At 42.9% G+C, this 14239-nt stretch overlaps 2 protein-coding genes across 3 annotated transcripts in view; one reads left to right on the top strand and one right to left on the bottom strand.

Moving 5' to 3' along the window:
- SEL1L3 (SEL1L family member 3) overlaps nucleotides 1–3185 on the bottom strand; it is a 37458-nt gene extending 34273 nt beyond the window's left edge. The window contains exon 1 of one of the 2 annotated variants that reach the window (XM_063157746.1): nucleotides 3119–3185. In XM_063157746.1, coding sequence (XP_063013816.1) covers nucleotides 3119–3175 — 57 coding nt within the window. In that variant the 5' untranslated portion in view covers nucleotides 3176–3185. The remainder of the gene's footprint in view (nucleotides 1–3118) is intronic. The other variant, XM_063157744.1, reaches the window with a different exon arrangement.
- A 519-nt stretch (nucleotides 3186–3704) lies between these two features.
- On the top strand, nucleotides 3705–9256 carry SMIM20 (small integral membrane protein 20). Its single transcript, XM_063157747.1, has 3 exons — nucleotides 3705–3849; nucleotides 7473–7529; nucleotides 8810–9256. Exons 1-3 carry the CDS (start codon nucleotides 3741–3743, stop codon nucleotides 8845–8847), a joined length of 204 nt encoding a protein of 67 aa, XP_063013817.1. The 5' UTR covers nucleotides 3705–3740; the 3' UTR covers nucleotides 8848–9256.
- Nucleotides 9257–14239: the final 4983 nt, after the last annotated feature.

The following is a 14239-nucleotide window of genomic DNA, read 5'->3' on the forward strand; positions in this document are numbered from 1 at the left end:
TGAGTTTTTCAAAACATTTAAAGGGTTTGGCCTAGTCATTAGTACATTTCTAATCATAGAAATTGTGTGTTGTGTACCTGGAGGACTAGACCTTGCCCACAATCCAACATGGAGATCAATAAAAGTCCCTAATGATAAACTACATTGTTTTTTATTTCTTGAGAATATGTTGACACTCCTTGAGAGCTACACTGAAAAAACATCAAGCCAGTATGACCTATGAGGGTGTAAATATTAAGAAAAGTCAGAACTAAGTCCTATACTACCTCCTTGCTCCTACAGATGAAGATTTTTGGATTTTTTTGTCACCTGTGTGATCAAATGGTATTTTTCCCCAGTTCCCTGCCTATTTAGAGGGGCAAAAGAGCTCAAGGTTTGTTGGAGGAACACAACTATGCATAGAGGTGCTGTTCACTTCAAGACCTTGACTTTATTAAGGTCAGACACTGGAAGACGTAACTGAATGAGAGAACTTTTGGACAAAGAAGCTAGATACCATTGTGAGCAGATGGGTAGCTTTAGATCACTTTATTTAGTGTTCCTAGGGAACTTGTCACTTAAACCACTTACCATACTTGCAACCAAATGCTCTTTATCTTCTTGTATCTGACAAGAGACACTGCAAGTGAGATGTGCAGTGATGCTGAACACTGATAAACACATGCAAGCACCAAGATATACACCTTCAACAAATAAAATGCTAAAAACCCACAGAAGACTATGCAACTTTGCCTATTGTAGAAAGCCAAAATACTGTCTCATCAGCCTTCCTCTCTGCCTTATTTCCCACTCCACAAAATGGATATTGGTTACAGTGCTAATAATGCCAATGTTGTGGGTTTGATCCCTTTATGGGCCATTCACTTTAAGAGTTGGCCTCAATGAGCCTTGTGGGTCCCTTCCAACTCAGAATATTCTGATTTTATATTGTAAAAACTATGCAAACTGAAGGGGCTGAAAAAGGAATAGCAATAGGAGCTTGGTGTCCATTGGAACCCATGGCATGGTGTCTACAATATGCTGGAATAACACACATACACAAATACTGAGACAAAAGTTGATGAGAGAGCCTTCATTTTAATACTAATTTGAGTACCTTTCAGAGCTTGACAAAAGATACTATTCTTTTACATTTCCACCACAATTCTTCTTTGGTTTAAAGCAGCAACAAATTATCCCAAACCTCTTATATTTGATGGTTATAATTAATATTTCTTGATCTTACAATAAAGAGTACTTGTAAGTAGCTTAATCTTTGTGATAAGGGCGCTGTGTCATGAGGAAGATGGCAATATACTATGAACACAGTGCCATGTCATCATCACAAGATGCAAAAGTCCACCAGGTAGATACTAAAAAGCACAGGGGTACTAATGTGTGCTTACCACACACACTTACTGTCAAAACACACACAGAGCCAGCTCTCAATTTTCTCAGTGGTTATCCACCACAGAGCAATGGGAACTAGACTCCAGCAAGGACAGCTTGGGTCTGGCACAGTTCATTAACAAAGATGCAGCAGTGTATGAATTTGTCCATGTCATCTCCAGTGAATGGCAGAAATTTTGTGGTGGGGGATCCCAAAGCAGTAAGCTCTCAAACCCAAAGCCAGGTCTTTGCAGAACAATTTCCATGATGTTCCTAGAGCACTTAAGCACAATGCAACACAATTGCTGATGCTAAGTTTTGCTTCAGCTCTGCTGATCTAGTGCCCTTCCTGTAGTGCCTGATCTGCTAAATGGCTCCCCATTTTACTTTGTATTCTTTGGTCCCTGGGTACTACTTGTGGCCTGTGCTGCCAAAATGCATGAACTATATTTGAGTCTTCTGTTACATCCCACCTAACTTACCCTTCTGGAGGCTCATCCAGCAAACAGCATGGAGCAAAGAACCCAGAGCAACCCCACATGATGGAGACCTGGCAGACACCGCAGACCATAAACCTCCAGACCATGGCCAAGTCTCTGTTACCACTACACAGTGCACAGAGTGTGTATCACCTCAATGTTCCCCCTTGGTGAGGGAGCCTCTTCCCTTCCTGTTGTATCAGACAAGGCAGAGTTAAATGTGCATCGCCTCTGAGACAGCACAAGGATGAAAAGATGACACATTGAGTGAGTGTGATTAGGAGACTTAAATATAAAAGTTTTCCAGCGCACTAAAGAAGTCAGTTATGCTGATTCAAAATATTATCATGAAATAGACAAAGTTCAACAAGACAGACACAAAGGTTTTGTTGTGTGGGGCAACTTAAACCTGTGAATGGTTTTGGGTTTGTTTTTTTTTTTTTCTTTTCTTAAATCCTGCTGAATCTGAATGATTTAGCCCAAGTAATCCCATCAGATCTTGGGATAAGAATCAATGTGGGAGGCAAACACTGCAAGCTTTAGGAAACTGAACAATTTTGAGCAGTGTAATAATACAGAAATGATTGAATAAGTATTCTTTCATTTGCTGGAGGTCTCAACAGGACCCTTCATGAGTTCAGCCCTGAGGACATTCCACAAAACCCTATGAAACCTGCACCTGTTTGCACAAAACCTGAAGATAAGTGCAGTTCTTCACCTGTAAAAGCCCAACACGTCATGCTACATTTTATCAAGAGTGAAAAGAAGACATGACGAGAAAGAGTGTTGATCTGCTGCTCTCCATCAGCACCAACATGGCACAGGCACACAAACACTTAGACCAGAGCCTATGCTTAGCAACAAGAGATGAAAAAGTAGTTTAGTAACTGGCCCTAACCCACGGTTGTTTCCATAAGCCAGTGCAGCACTACGTTCAGTCGTGCATCTGTACGCAGATGTCAAAGGCCCCCCCATTTTTCCCACTCTAGAAGTTTATGGTCACCCAGGGCAGAAAGCTTAACACCTGGCTCTGACGGCTCGGCGTCCCCAGCTCGGTAAGCCAGGCCCCAGGAACCGCGGGGCTGGCAGGGGGCGCGGAGCCAGGCCGGACACCGGGGCTGGCTCCGAGGGGCGGCCCCGGCCCGAGCCCCCCGAGCCCCGCCGGACCCGGCTCGGCTCCCTCCGCGCTGCGGGAACGACCCGCGGCCCCGCACGGGCCGGCCCTGCCCGGGCTGGGTCCGCGGAGCAGGTGCGGGGCCGACGGCACTCACCGTGAGCAGGACGAGGAGCAGCGGAGCGGGCCGGCGGGGCTCGGCCGGGGGCCGCATGCTGCTGCGGCGGTGCCCAGCGCGGCAGGGACTGCGCGGCCGGCCCGGCGACAAGGATGCGGCAGATCCGGCTTCCTGGAGGAGGGGCCGCCGCCCGGGCACGGCAGGGCAGGGCAGGGCAGGGCAGGGCCCCGCTCCGCCGCCGCAGGTGCGCAGGGGCTGGGCCAGAAGACGCCGAGCCGCGGCCGTGCTGCGCAGCTCCTTGGGGGCTCCTGGCAGCTCCGTATAGCAGGCGCCGGGCGGCGGCCCTGGAGGGATCCCCGCGCAGGGCCGCGCCCGCCCACTCCCTTGGTGGCTCCGCGGCGGCCCCCGCCCTCCCGGCTCGGCGCTGCGCTACCGGGACAGTCCCGGGCCGGGCCAGCTCCCGCTGTCGGGCGAGGCGCTTTAGGGCGGGGCGGCGGGACTGGGGCGCATCGTCTCGGGCTGCCCGGGCCGGGCTGACGGCGCGGCCGCAGCGGCCCCGTGCCCGCGCTGCGCCCCGCCGGCCGCACGGAGGCGCTCTCCCGGCGGGCCGGGCCGTGCCCCGGAAGGCGCCGCTCCGGCCCCGCTCCGTGTCCGCCCGGCCATGGCCGCGCTGTACCGCACCATCGGCATCTTCGGCGCCTTCGTGGCCATGGTGGGAGCCGCCTTCTACCCCATTTATTTCCGGCCGCTGCTGCTGCCCGAGGAGTACAGTGAGTCCGTGCGCGGGGGGAGCTGGCTGCGCCATGGCCCGGTCTGTGCCCGGGCTTGGGGGAATGCGGGACTGCTGCTCGGCGAGTGACTCCCTAGGGGCTTTCTGCTCGTCTAGGAGATACCTGAAAACGAAAATAATACAGCTCGCTGTTGCTCTTATTTCAGATTATTAGCCAGTACAACATCCTTTAGTTGCTCCTTAGAGGACTGAGACGCTGTTGAAGAAGTTGAGGTCAGAGAGATGGAGCCCCTCTCCCATGCAGAAAGGCTGAGAGAGTTGGGGTTCTTCAGCCTGGAGAAGAGAAGGCTTCAGAAAAACCTTGTAGAACACTTGAAGAGAACTTGTAAGAAAGATGGGACAGGCTTTTTAGTAGGCCCTGTTGCAATAGGACTAGAGGTAATAGTTTCAAACGAAACAGAGTAAATTCAGAGTAAATAGAAGGAATACATTTTTTATGGTGGTGGTGGTGAGCCACTAGAACAGATTGCCCAGATGAGTGGTGGGTTTTCCCATACCTGGAAACATTCAAGATCAGGTTGGACAGGGCTCTAAGCAACTTGATCTAGCTGATGTCCCAGCTCAGTGAGGAGAGGTGGTGTAGATGACCTTTAAAGGTCCCTTCCAGCCCAGACTGTTCAATGATTCTATGAGCTGTTTGAGTTCTGTTTTCCAGCTGCCATTGAGAATCTAACTTAAAACTTGGCAGCCAGTTGTGATGATTTGCTAGAGCTGGTCTCAGTCTGCTGAGTCTGGAACTGACTCCTGAGGAAAATCCCACTTTCCTGCCAGGAAAACCTGCCAAGCCCCGAATGCACCTGCAGCTCCAGGTGTGAAGCCTCAGCAGCTCCAGGCAGGTGCTCTGTAGGGGGAGCACGCATTACTCCTCCTCGCCTTCTGTGAGATAGTGACAAAGGAAATGGGGGAAAAGTGGGGGGTACAAGCAGCCTTGCACCCCACTTTATTTTTTTACGAGACTAAGCAAGCCAAAAATATGAAGATATATGTGATTAATCTGCCACGACAACTGAAGATTTCTAGGAAGGAAAAGAAAAATGGATAGCAAACTTAATGGTCTTATTGGAGGGGCTTTGGCCTTGCATCAAAATTTAACTTGCAAGCAAGTTTTTATTCAGGGATACTATGTAGGAATTGTAGTTTGTGAAACTTCCTACAATTATGTTTCCTACTCTGTGTTCCCTTTGAAAACATTATTACTAAATCTTTTTTGCTTATTCTATATTTTCCAAAAATACTGTATTTGAAATGTGTCTTGGCAGTAAGGAAAGGACAGAACTAGTGGAGCAATGTCCTTCTTTGTACTTGTGAATTATGTGAGTAGATGTTTCCTATCAGTTTAGGGATTTTTAATGTCTATTTAGGACATGGAATGAATTGATGCACAGTTGGCAAGTGCACAAACTTGTGATTTGATACCTGATTCTAAACTTACTGCCTGGTGCTGAATCTCCATCTGATATCACCTTTATTCATTTCCAAGGAGCTTTTCTTGATCATCACTGCAGTATGAGAGGCACAAGCATTTGTTATCACAGTATTTGAGGCGAGACTGTGGACTACCACAGTTGTGGTGTTTGAACCCAAGTGTTTAACCTTTGGAGTACAGAGGATTTTCTGAGTACAGTCAAGTAAGCTGTCTGACAACTTACGTAGAAGCTCCTGCCCTCTGTTGGCCTGAGCTCTGGGAGAATCCTCAGTATTTCTGTTTGGGGATGCTGTGTCCCCAGAGTTGGGTGTTCTGATTAGCATCACAGAATAATCATGTAAAAGGCAAGAATGAATATTAGTTACCTGGAGTGACACTGAACCATGTAAATATGAAGTGCTGTCTTTTCTTTCTTCACTCTTGTTTTTCTTGTGTATCTCCCAAATTCTATAGAAGTGAAGTACATTAGTGTTCTGGAAGAAGACTTTACTGCACGATTCTCTAGGAACTTTCAGAGAAGTTCCTAGCAATTTAACAAACAAGATGAAAGCTACTTGGAAAAATTGTATATAATCAAATTGTTGATATGAACCGTAAATTGTGCACAAAGGAGTTTGACCTAATTTTATATGGAAATGTTATAATTTTGTAGGGTTTTAGTACCTCAGTTGGTGGCTTTGCTGTTTCTAGTATTTTCTTGTCAGTATCTAGCTTATCCAGTTTAGTGGCAATGATGAAACTTTGAGGCTGTCAGCACAGGCCTTTTCCACATGGATTAACTAAAACAAAGAGGGGCTTGACAGCTGCTCTTTGTGACATTTTCACAGATTTCCTGATTTTCTGAATTGTGAGACTGTTTCTTCCCCATCCTGTGAGGTGGCTCTCCTGTCACCAAGACTGAATCTTGTTCTTTTCTGGCTTACCTGTCTTCCAAGTTGTTTGCAGGCCCCACAGCAATCTCCCTATTGACTGTTCTGTGTCCTGTCTCTGCATTTATCATCTCTTATATGTTCAACCCAAGTGTGTCCCCAGAACTCTCAGATTGGTTCCCATTTTTCCTGCCTCTCTTCTTATCCAAGTTTCTACTCAAGACTGAATATCCTTTTCCTTCATGTCCTACAGGAAGTCTCCTTTGCTGCCCTAATCTATTCTGTTCTCCCTTTCTGGGTTTTGTGCCTTTTCCTTTGGAATTAGACAGGTCCCTGAGATTTTGTCTGCTAAAAAGGATGAAATGGAATTACCATGCTCAGTGAACAGAACTGGAGAACCTGGATGTGCCTCTAGTGCCTGACCCCTTGCAAGGAGAATCAATTACTGTGATACACTGCTGTCTCCAGTGGCATTAGGCTTGTACACAGACAGCCTGATAACATGTAGTGCCAGTGCATTCCCATTGGGATAGAATAATGAAAAATACCAGTTTAAAGGTGAGCTTAGTTCTGAGCTTCCTTTGGGAATGTGTACTCTGCAGGTTTTTAAAGGCCTCAGAAGTTCAGTGGTGGGGGCAAAAGGTGAATCCACCTGAGCTTTGACTTCCTGCTTCAGAGTAGCACCGTGGTGGTGAAGTGCATGACTGGAAATAGAAAAAAAGGAGGGGCATTTAGTAAGGGAAATAGTATAGTTTTCTCCATTTCTCTTTGTGGAAGTGGTTGAATCTTTCCAAGAAAAAAGAAAAGCCTGAGACAGGCCCGGTGTATGGGAAAATATCCCTCAGATGCTGAATTTCACAAAGTTTACAAGCAGTAATTTTGTAGGTGCTGTCATGAAATCCGTTTGCAAGATCTTTCAGGGCCTGAAAACGGGAGTTGGCCAAAAGAAAAAAAAAATATTTTGACTCATTTTATGTTGAGCATATTAATGAACTTCTAAAAGTACTAGTCATTCCTTAGGTGTTGACTAAGGAATGACTGGTGTTTTGGCATCTTTATTAAACAGTAGGCATTGTTTGAGGATGATTATCTTATTGTTTGTAATCTCTCAAAACAGACTAGCTATTGATTTCTCAGTGAGGTAGGAATACTATATTTGTATTCTGTAGGTAGATACTCAACAGAACTTTACTATGTAGCATCTCGAATTAAGAAAATTTTCAAGATTATTTTATTAGGTGCAATCAAGATATCTGGTCTTTTCTTTTTTTTTTTTTTTAGTAGTGTCCTTTCTGTTCTGTTTTCCAGAGAATGAGCAGTCAATAAACCGAGCTGGTATTGTTCAAGAGGATATTCAGCCTGCAGGTACACTTGATTTATGTGTTTGCATCAGTTGTTTTAAAGACTCTTGAAGTACGGACTCAGTATTTGTATGGATTTAAATAATACAGTAAAGAATACATTCAGTGAAAACATATTTAATGAACTTGCCATTAAATTATTTTTTCAGGCTAATTCCTCACTGAAAAGCTACAGTTTTAATGAAACTCATCTTAAAGTGACTTAACTGGCCAAATAAGTTGCAGAGTATCTGTTGTCTTCACACTTTGTTAAATAGAGGCCAGTTTCCACTTCTGAACCAGCTCAGAGTGAGCGAGAACCATGGATTGGCTGAGCTGTAGCTATGAAAAGCAATGTTGCACCCTAATTTTGTGGAATACCAAACTGCTGGAACACAGTTCATCAGCACTTTGGCAGTGCCTTCTGGCTTCATGGGTGGATGGGCCATGCAGAAGTCCACTACATGTGAAGGAAAATTTGGAATGCGGTGCTAATAGCTTTTGGATCCTTGCTGCTGACAGTGGAAGGCTTAGAAAAGCATGTGAGGGAAGTAAAATTCAAGTATAGCAGACTATCCTTGGTAGTTCATTTTTTTATAATGTTTAATGGTTTGTCTACTCAAGGCTGGCATTTCTTGATTAAAGATGTGAGAGTGCCTGTCTTGATGAAACATGTAATATATGAATATGTTAAAGGATATTTTTGTTTTTGAGAAAGCCTAACATCAGCAGCAGGTGAAAATCAAATAGGATTAAAGCCATGACCTTATTACATGCATTGGTTAGATCATTACTGCAGGACTTGCTTTCCAGGGAAGTGGGGGAAATGCTGAAGAGAAGTGGGGTGAAATAGAGGTCTTGTAAACCTTTCTTTTTTACTAAACATTCAAGAGGACTAGACTGGCTCATTTATCCAAGATGCAGGTACTTAATGACCAGTTCTTCTTAGTGTAAATTCTCCTTTTCATCTGAATTTAGCTGCTGATGAGTTACAAAATCCATTAGTTGAAAAGGAAACCTGGACAAATTTAAGTGTAAGGTGCAATTCTAAATGATCCAACAATTTTAGAACACCTTACCTATGAATGTCATGGATTTTTCCATTATCTGAAGTTTAAGATCAAGATGAGGTTGTTTTTCTATATATTTTTGTAAGTTTAAGCAGAGGTGCAAATTCAGTGCAGAAATTGTTGGCTTCTTTCATTATTTGTAATACCCAAAGCTGGAGTAGCAGACCTGTTTTGTTTTTTTTTTCTCCAACATTCTAAATTATCAATTGCTGCTATTCTGATGTTTGATTTGTAGGGTTAAAAGTGTGGTCGGATCCATTTGGAAGAAAGTAATTGGCAGCTGGGTGGATTGCAGAACTGAAGATGGACGTCTTCAGCTGCTTCTTCTTTCACTGAAGTGTGTCTTTAGGTGTCACTGGAGCAGAATTCTGAATATGCTGTGTGGGCACATGAGGAGCAACAAAGGCTACTGGTTGGAATCCCAAGAGATGCTAGTTTTAAAACATGCTAGTTTTGAGAGAGAATGCTGCTGCATAGCTCACAGACTGTTAGAAAGCTGAATGATTATTGATTATAGAAATGAAATATTTATTTCCTCGAGAAAAGGAAAAAGGGTTTTCTTCTAATCTGTACACTTAGAATTATGGATAGAGTAAATCATGCAGACTGCTGCAATTTCCTCCCTAGTTTGAAAGTTACAACATGGTGAATATAAATTTGTACATTAAAAAATTTAAACCAATTTGTGCTTTTTTTCATTGTTTTGCAAGTGTGTGTGGAAGGTACCTTGGCTGCCTGCCAAGTGTGTCCCTCTGGTCATTCTTACTCCTGCTCCTCCAGTGGACGAGGGGAGTAAACAGAGTAACAGAGCTCGTGGGTCTGGATAAACACAAGGACATTTCTTACCAGTTACTTTTGTAGGCAAAACAGAGTCAACTTGGAGAAAATTAATGTAGCTAAGTAAGTAGAATTATGACACACAACATTTTAAAGGTCATTGCAGGATGCTGTATGCTTTGAAAAATGTATGGGCAGAGTGTTATTCCTAATGTTAGCAGATGTTTGTCATCTTTTTGGATGTCACACACTTCTGTTGGGACAACAGATGAAAGACTCCATGTTTACAGTGTTACTTTCCAAACTGCATCCTGCTACTTGCTCTTCTATTTCTACCTGTCTTTGTCGTTACTCTCCCACTCAGACACACCTCTCCTCCTATGATTCAGTTTTTATTTAGTCTTCTATTATCACTCTAAGCATTAGGATACTTTCTGTTTGCCCACTGGGAAAATGTGGCCATGTTTGATTCCTTTGGGTTCTCAGGTCATTTTGGATGATGGTTGCAGCCAGAGTGAGTGTACCCATTCAGTGTAGGGATCATAGATTGGTTTGGGTTGGAAGGCACCTTAAAGCTCATCTAGTTCTGGTGCCTTGAGAGGCTGCCTGGAAGAGAGTCTAGACAGAGTTGAAGGAATAAAGTAGCTATTTATTAAAAGGCCTTCAAAGGATACACCTTGGGCAATACAAGAGCCTGGCTGTGGCTCCACCCAAGATGGGTGCCTGGTCTGAGTTTTCACACTTTTATAAGTTTTGGTCAATTTACATATTGGGGTTAATTGTCCAATTATACCTTCAGGTTATGAAGTCCCATCCTCCCAAATTGCTTTCTTCAATTTGCTGTTGTTTATAATTTTTGGGCCTGAAGCTGCAACAGTGTCCTTGGTTCTCAGGCTGGAAAAGGATTGTTTTGTCTAACTAAACTGTGAAGAGAACTTGCTAACACTTTATATGCAGTTCAGAGTTATACTAAATCAGTACAGAATCTGGAAAATATGAAAGCTAAATCTTAGAGCATTGGTTCCAACCCTGCTGCCATGAGCTGGGACACCTTCCATTAGACCAGGCTGTCCAGGGCCCCATCCAGCTTGGCTTAGAACACTTCCAGGCATCCACAGCGTCTCAGAGCTACCTGTTCCAGTGCCTCATCACCCTCACAGTGAAGAACTTCATATCTCATCTACACCTACCCTCTTTCAGTCTGAAATTTCATTATATGGGACAGTGCAACATTGTCACAAAGCTAATTCAGTGTTTACTGTGAAAAGAAAAAAGAGCTGAAAAAGAAGTTTTTATAATTTAAGCCTTTCTTCAGTGAGACTGCAGAAATCAGGGAGCCGTAGGTTTTTTGTTTTCTTGAACAAAACATTCATGAATGAGACCATTTCAGCAAAGTTCTTTCATGTAAAATACCTCCTCAGTGAAAATAAAACATTGCTGAAATGCAGATACTCCATCTATAACTGACAAGCTGCAAACCAAAGGTTTTCCAGCAAATGTGGGAATTTCTCCATTATGCACCTTCTGTCACTTGGTGACACAAATGCTTAAAAATCATATATCATGGTAGTGTGGAACCATCAGTATAAATGATGTGACACAGAATGTGAAATTACTTAGTTTGGGGTTAAGAGATAAGACAATCTCTGCTACTCATTTACTTTGTGAAGTTGAGCAATTTGCTGAGTCTGGATCTTGCCTATGTTGGATGGCTTCTGAGCAGTGGCTGCTGGTGGCAGGTACTGAGCTTTTTGCCTTCATATTACCTAAATTTTGCAAAACATTTGAGTACCTGAAGTCAGTTATTTAGCATTTATGGAACTAAACATGTTTGTTGGTCGTGATCACTAATTTCTTCTGGAGCAGAAAAGCTTGGTAAGTTTTGTAATTGCCAATTTGTACAGAATTTACAGCAGTTTATATCAGTTGAGCACTACTGAAGTGAATCTAAACTCTAAAAATAGTGTACATTGGTATTAATGAGCATCACTTCCCATTCATGTTCCACCTAATGAAGTGGGCTGATGGACCATGGCTTTAAAGCATTGGGATAGTGAATGTCTTGTGAGGGACCATGTCTTTAAAGCATTAGGATAATCAATGTCTTTTTCAGATTTTTGCTATTCTGTCTGCATAAAACTGTGAAGCCAACAAGGTATGTACTCCAACAATTATCCAGAATTTACACTGAAATGTTCTGATTGCTCTGGCATGTGCCAGTTGCTTGGAGACTTGCCCAATTCTCCTATGTTAGGTTCTAGTCCTGCAGCTGCCTTTGAGACAATGCTTTGTTCTGCTCATGGATGCTTGACGTAAGCCCCTTCTTTCAGGAATCAGTGATAAGTGAAGTTCAATGTAGTGAACTCTGCTCTCCAGGACTCTTACCTTGCTCTGGAAGTAAGAGTTCTTTACTACTTTCATAACCTCCAACTACTATTAATTTGGTGATTGGGAGGGAATAGGCCTGCATTCTGCAGAGCAACTGAATTTGGTAGTTTGGGCCAAGTTGTTCTGATTGTTTCGATAAAAATGCCTTCTTAGAATGTTTTTAAAGCAGTTATCTCTACCCTGTTACATGAATGCATTTTGCTTATTTATTATAGCTGGATGGTGAACAGCAAATAAATACACCTTCATCCCTTGAAGGACTGAAGGAAAGTTTTAAACAGTGGTTTAACATCCCAAGAGAAATTGGTTGTACTAGGTTTTGGTCTGTTGCATACTGATGTTTTGAAATTATTAAATCTTGTACCATAAAGAGCAAATCTAGCATTTTAGACTAAACACAGCTTTGTTTTGAAGCACTGCAGATTGTTGACAATGTAATGAAACCCTCAAGTACAAACACATGAGAAGGAGTAAATATGGCAAAAGATATGGGCAAATTGCCAGATTATACACATGTGGGAGAAGGAACAATCTCAGTAAATGAGTATCATATTCAGCAAGAAAAATCCCACGGGATGTTGAAAAAATCAAGCGTGATTTTTCTTGCTGGATATTGTAATTATTGCTTGAGATTATTCCAAATGATGGGAGGGGATTTTTTATCTGTGATACTCAAAGCACATCAAATAGCTTCCAGTTATGAATTTTACTCTATGTATGCCCTCCTATGAAAAAACAGCCCAGAAGACGCAGTTCTCATGTTTTGCTCTTTTCTAAACCAAATTAAAGCATGTGTTTTCCCTTCTTGCAGTCTATCAATAATTAACTACTCATTTTCTTTCTATTGTGTACATTCCTACTGACCTTCATGTTAACATGCAGATGCAGCAGTAAATGAAAAGCTGTATTGGCTTTTTCTGTTGTGCCACACAACCCAAAAAGTATGTTTGCTTGTGGAAGGAAAATATTCTCCAGCTTCTTAGAAAGTGCTGTGGAATATACACTGTTTCTGTGTGTGGACAATTTGCAAGAGGTGAGAGCAAAACACAAAGTTCAGGTCAAAGCTTAGGTCGGACTGTGGTCCGAGGTCTCTCTCTCCATCGTGCAGACTGTGTGGGCCTTGCAGGAAAAATGGTGCAGTGTTTAAGGCACTGCCTTGGAAAATAGGACTGTTGTAGTCAGTTCCATATTCCACCACGCTTTTGTCTGGCAGCAGGTAAGTAATTTGAGCTTCAGTTCCATCTGTAAAATAGCCACAGGTAGCGATCCCCTTCTTTGCAATTAAAGGTAAATACAGAAGTGTGGGGTTTTTTGATGCTCTAGAGAACATTTCTTGTCTGAGAAGTTTTCTTCAAGGTTAGGAAAAGTTGGTCTGAATTTGTGTGAGAATCAGATATTTTGGTTCCAGAAATTTAAAATGTTTTGAAGAATCTTTTCCAAAAGAAAATTACAATGAAATTTCCCAGATCTTCATACTGCTGAAATACTATGTTCTGAGAATAGAAATTTTATATTTTGGGAGGCAAACAGAAAACTCATCTGTTTTTCACAATACTAATATTTTTTGGAAGAACTGCAAATATGAGTGAGTTGAAATTCAACCGAATGTGAGTGTTTTGTACAGATATACAAAAAAAGCAGAAAATTGGTCAGCTTATTTTGGCGGCCCAGCTGCCTCAGCAATTTTTTGAGATTCAGCAATTTTCAATATTTTGAGTTGCTATTTCCCTTGTTTTCTGTAACAATGAGTACTCCCTTCTGACCTTGGCATGCCAAAAAAGCAACTGTAATCCTTCCAAGAGTTACAGGTGCTAAGTGGAGGAGACTGGGGCACAGTGAAAGGAGATGAGAAAAAACTTGAGATACTGCTGGGAAGAGTGTTCCTCCTGTAGCCCCAGAGGAGCTCTTGGAAGTGGAATGGTGGGTATGGAGAGGTGACAGCATTCAGTTGAGGGGGAGCATGAGGAACGCAGGACATAAATCCATTGGCATGTACAGCCATTGTGGGCTCTGCAGCTCACAGAGCAAATTGGGACACTTCTTGACCTCTTTTCTGTTTCCTCCCCAGCAGATTGGAAGTAAACCTTTATAAAGAAAGTTCCTAGGCGAGACAAAGTTATAATGAGAAGAGGGCATCTGAGGAGGAATTGTATAGCTGTCCTTTGCTCTAGGTTACCTTAAGAGGCCAAATATCACAGAATCATTTGTGCTGGAAAGGACCTCATGCTGAAAAGTGTCTTTCAGGCCCAAGGTTGCAGGGAAGGTGCCTCCTCTCAGCTTCTTTCCATAATTCAGGAGGATGAGTATCAGCAATGCCACTCAAGGCTGGAGAATAAGGTATTCCCTTTGCTTCAGAAATTCCTGTGGGAGGAGTTCTCAGCAACCCACAAGTGGATGGCTCAGGTGCAATGTAGGAATGTATTCTTCCACTCTGAATGAAGAGAAACCACTATGGATATAACCAGAAGTATTTGCTCCCTTATCTATTCTATATGAATTT

This window comes from Melospiza melodia, chromosome 5 (assembly GCF_035770615.1).
Source record: "Melospiza melodia melodia isolate bMelMel2 chromosome 5, bMelMel2.pri, whole genome shotgun sequence".
Taxonomy (NCBI): Eukaryota; Metazoa; Chordata; class Aves; order Passeriformes; family Passerellidae; genus Melospiza; species Melospiza melodia.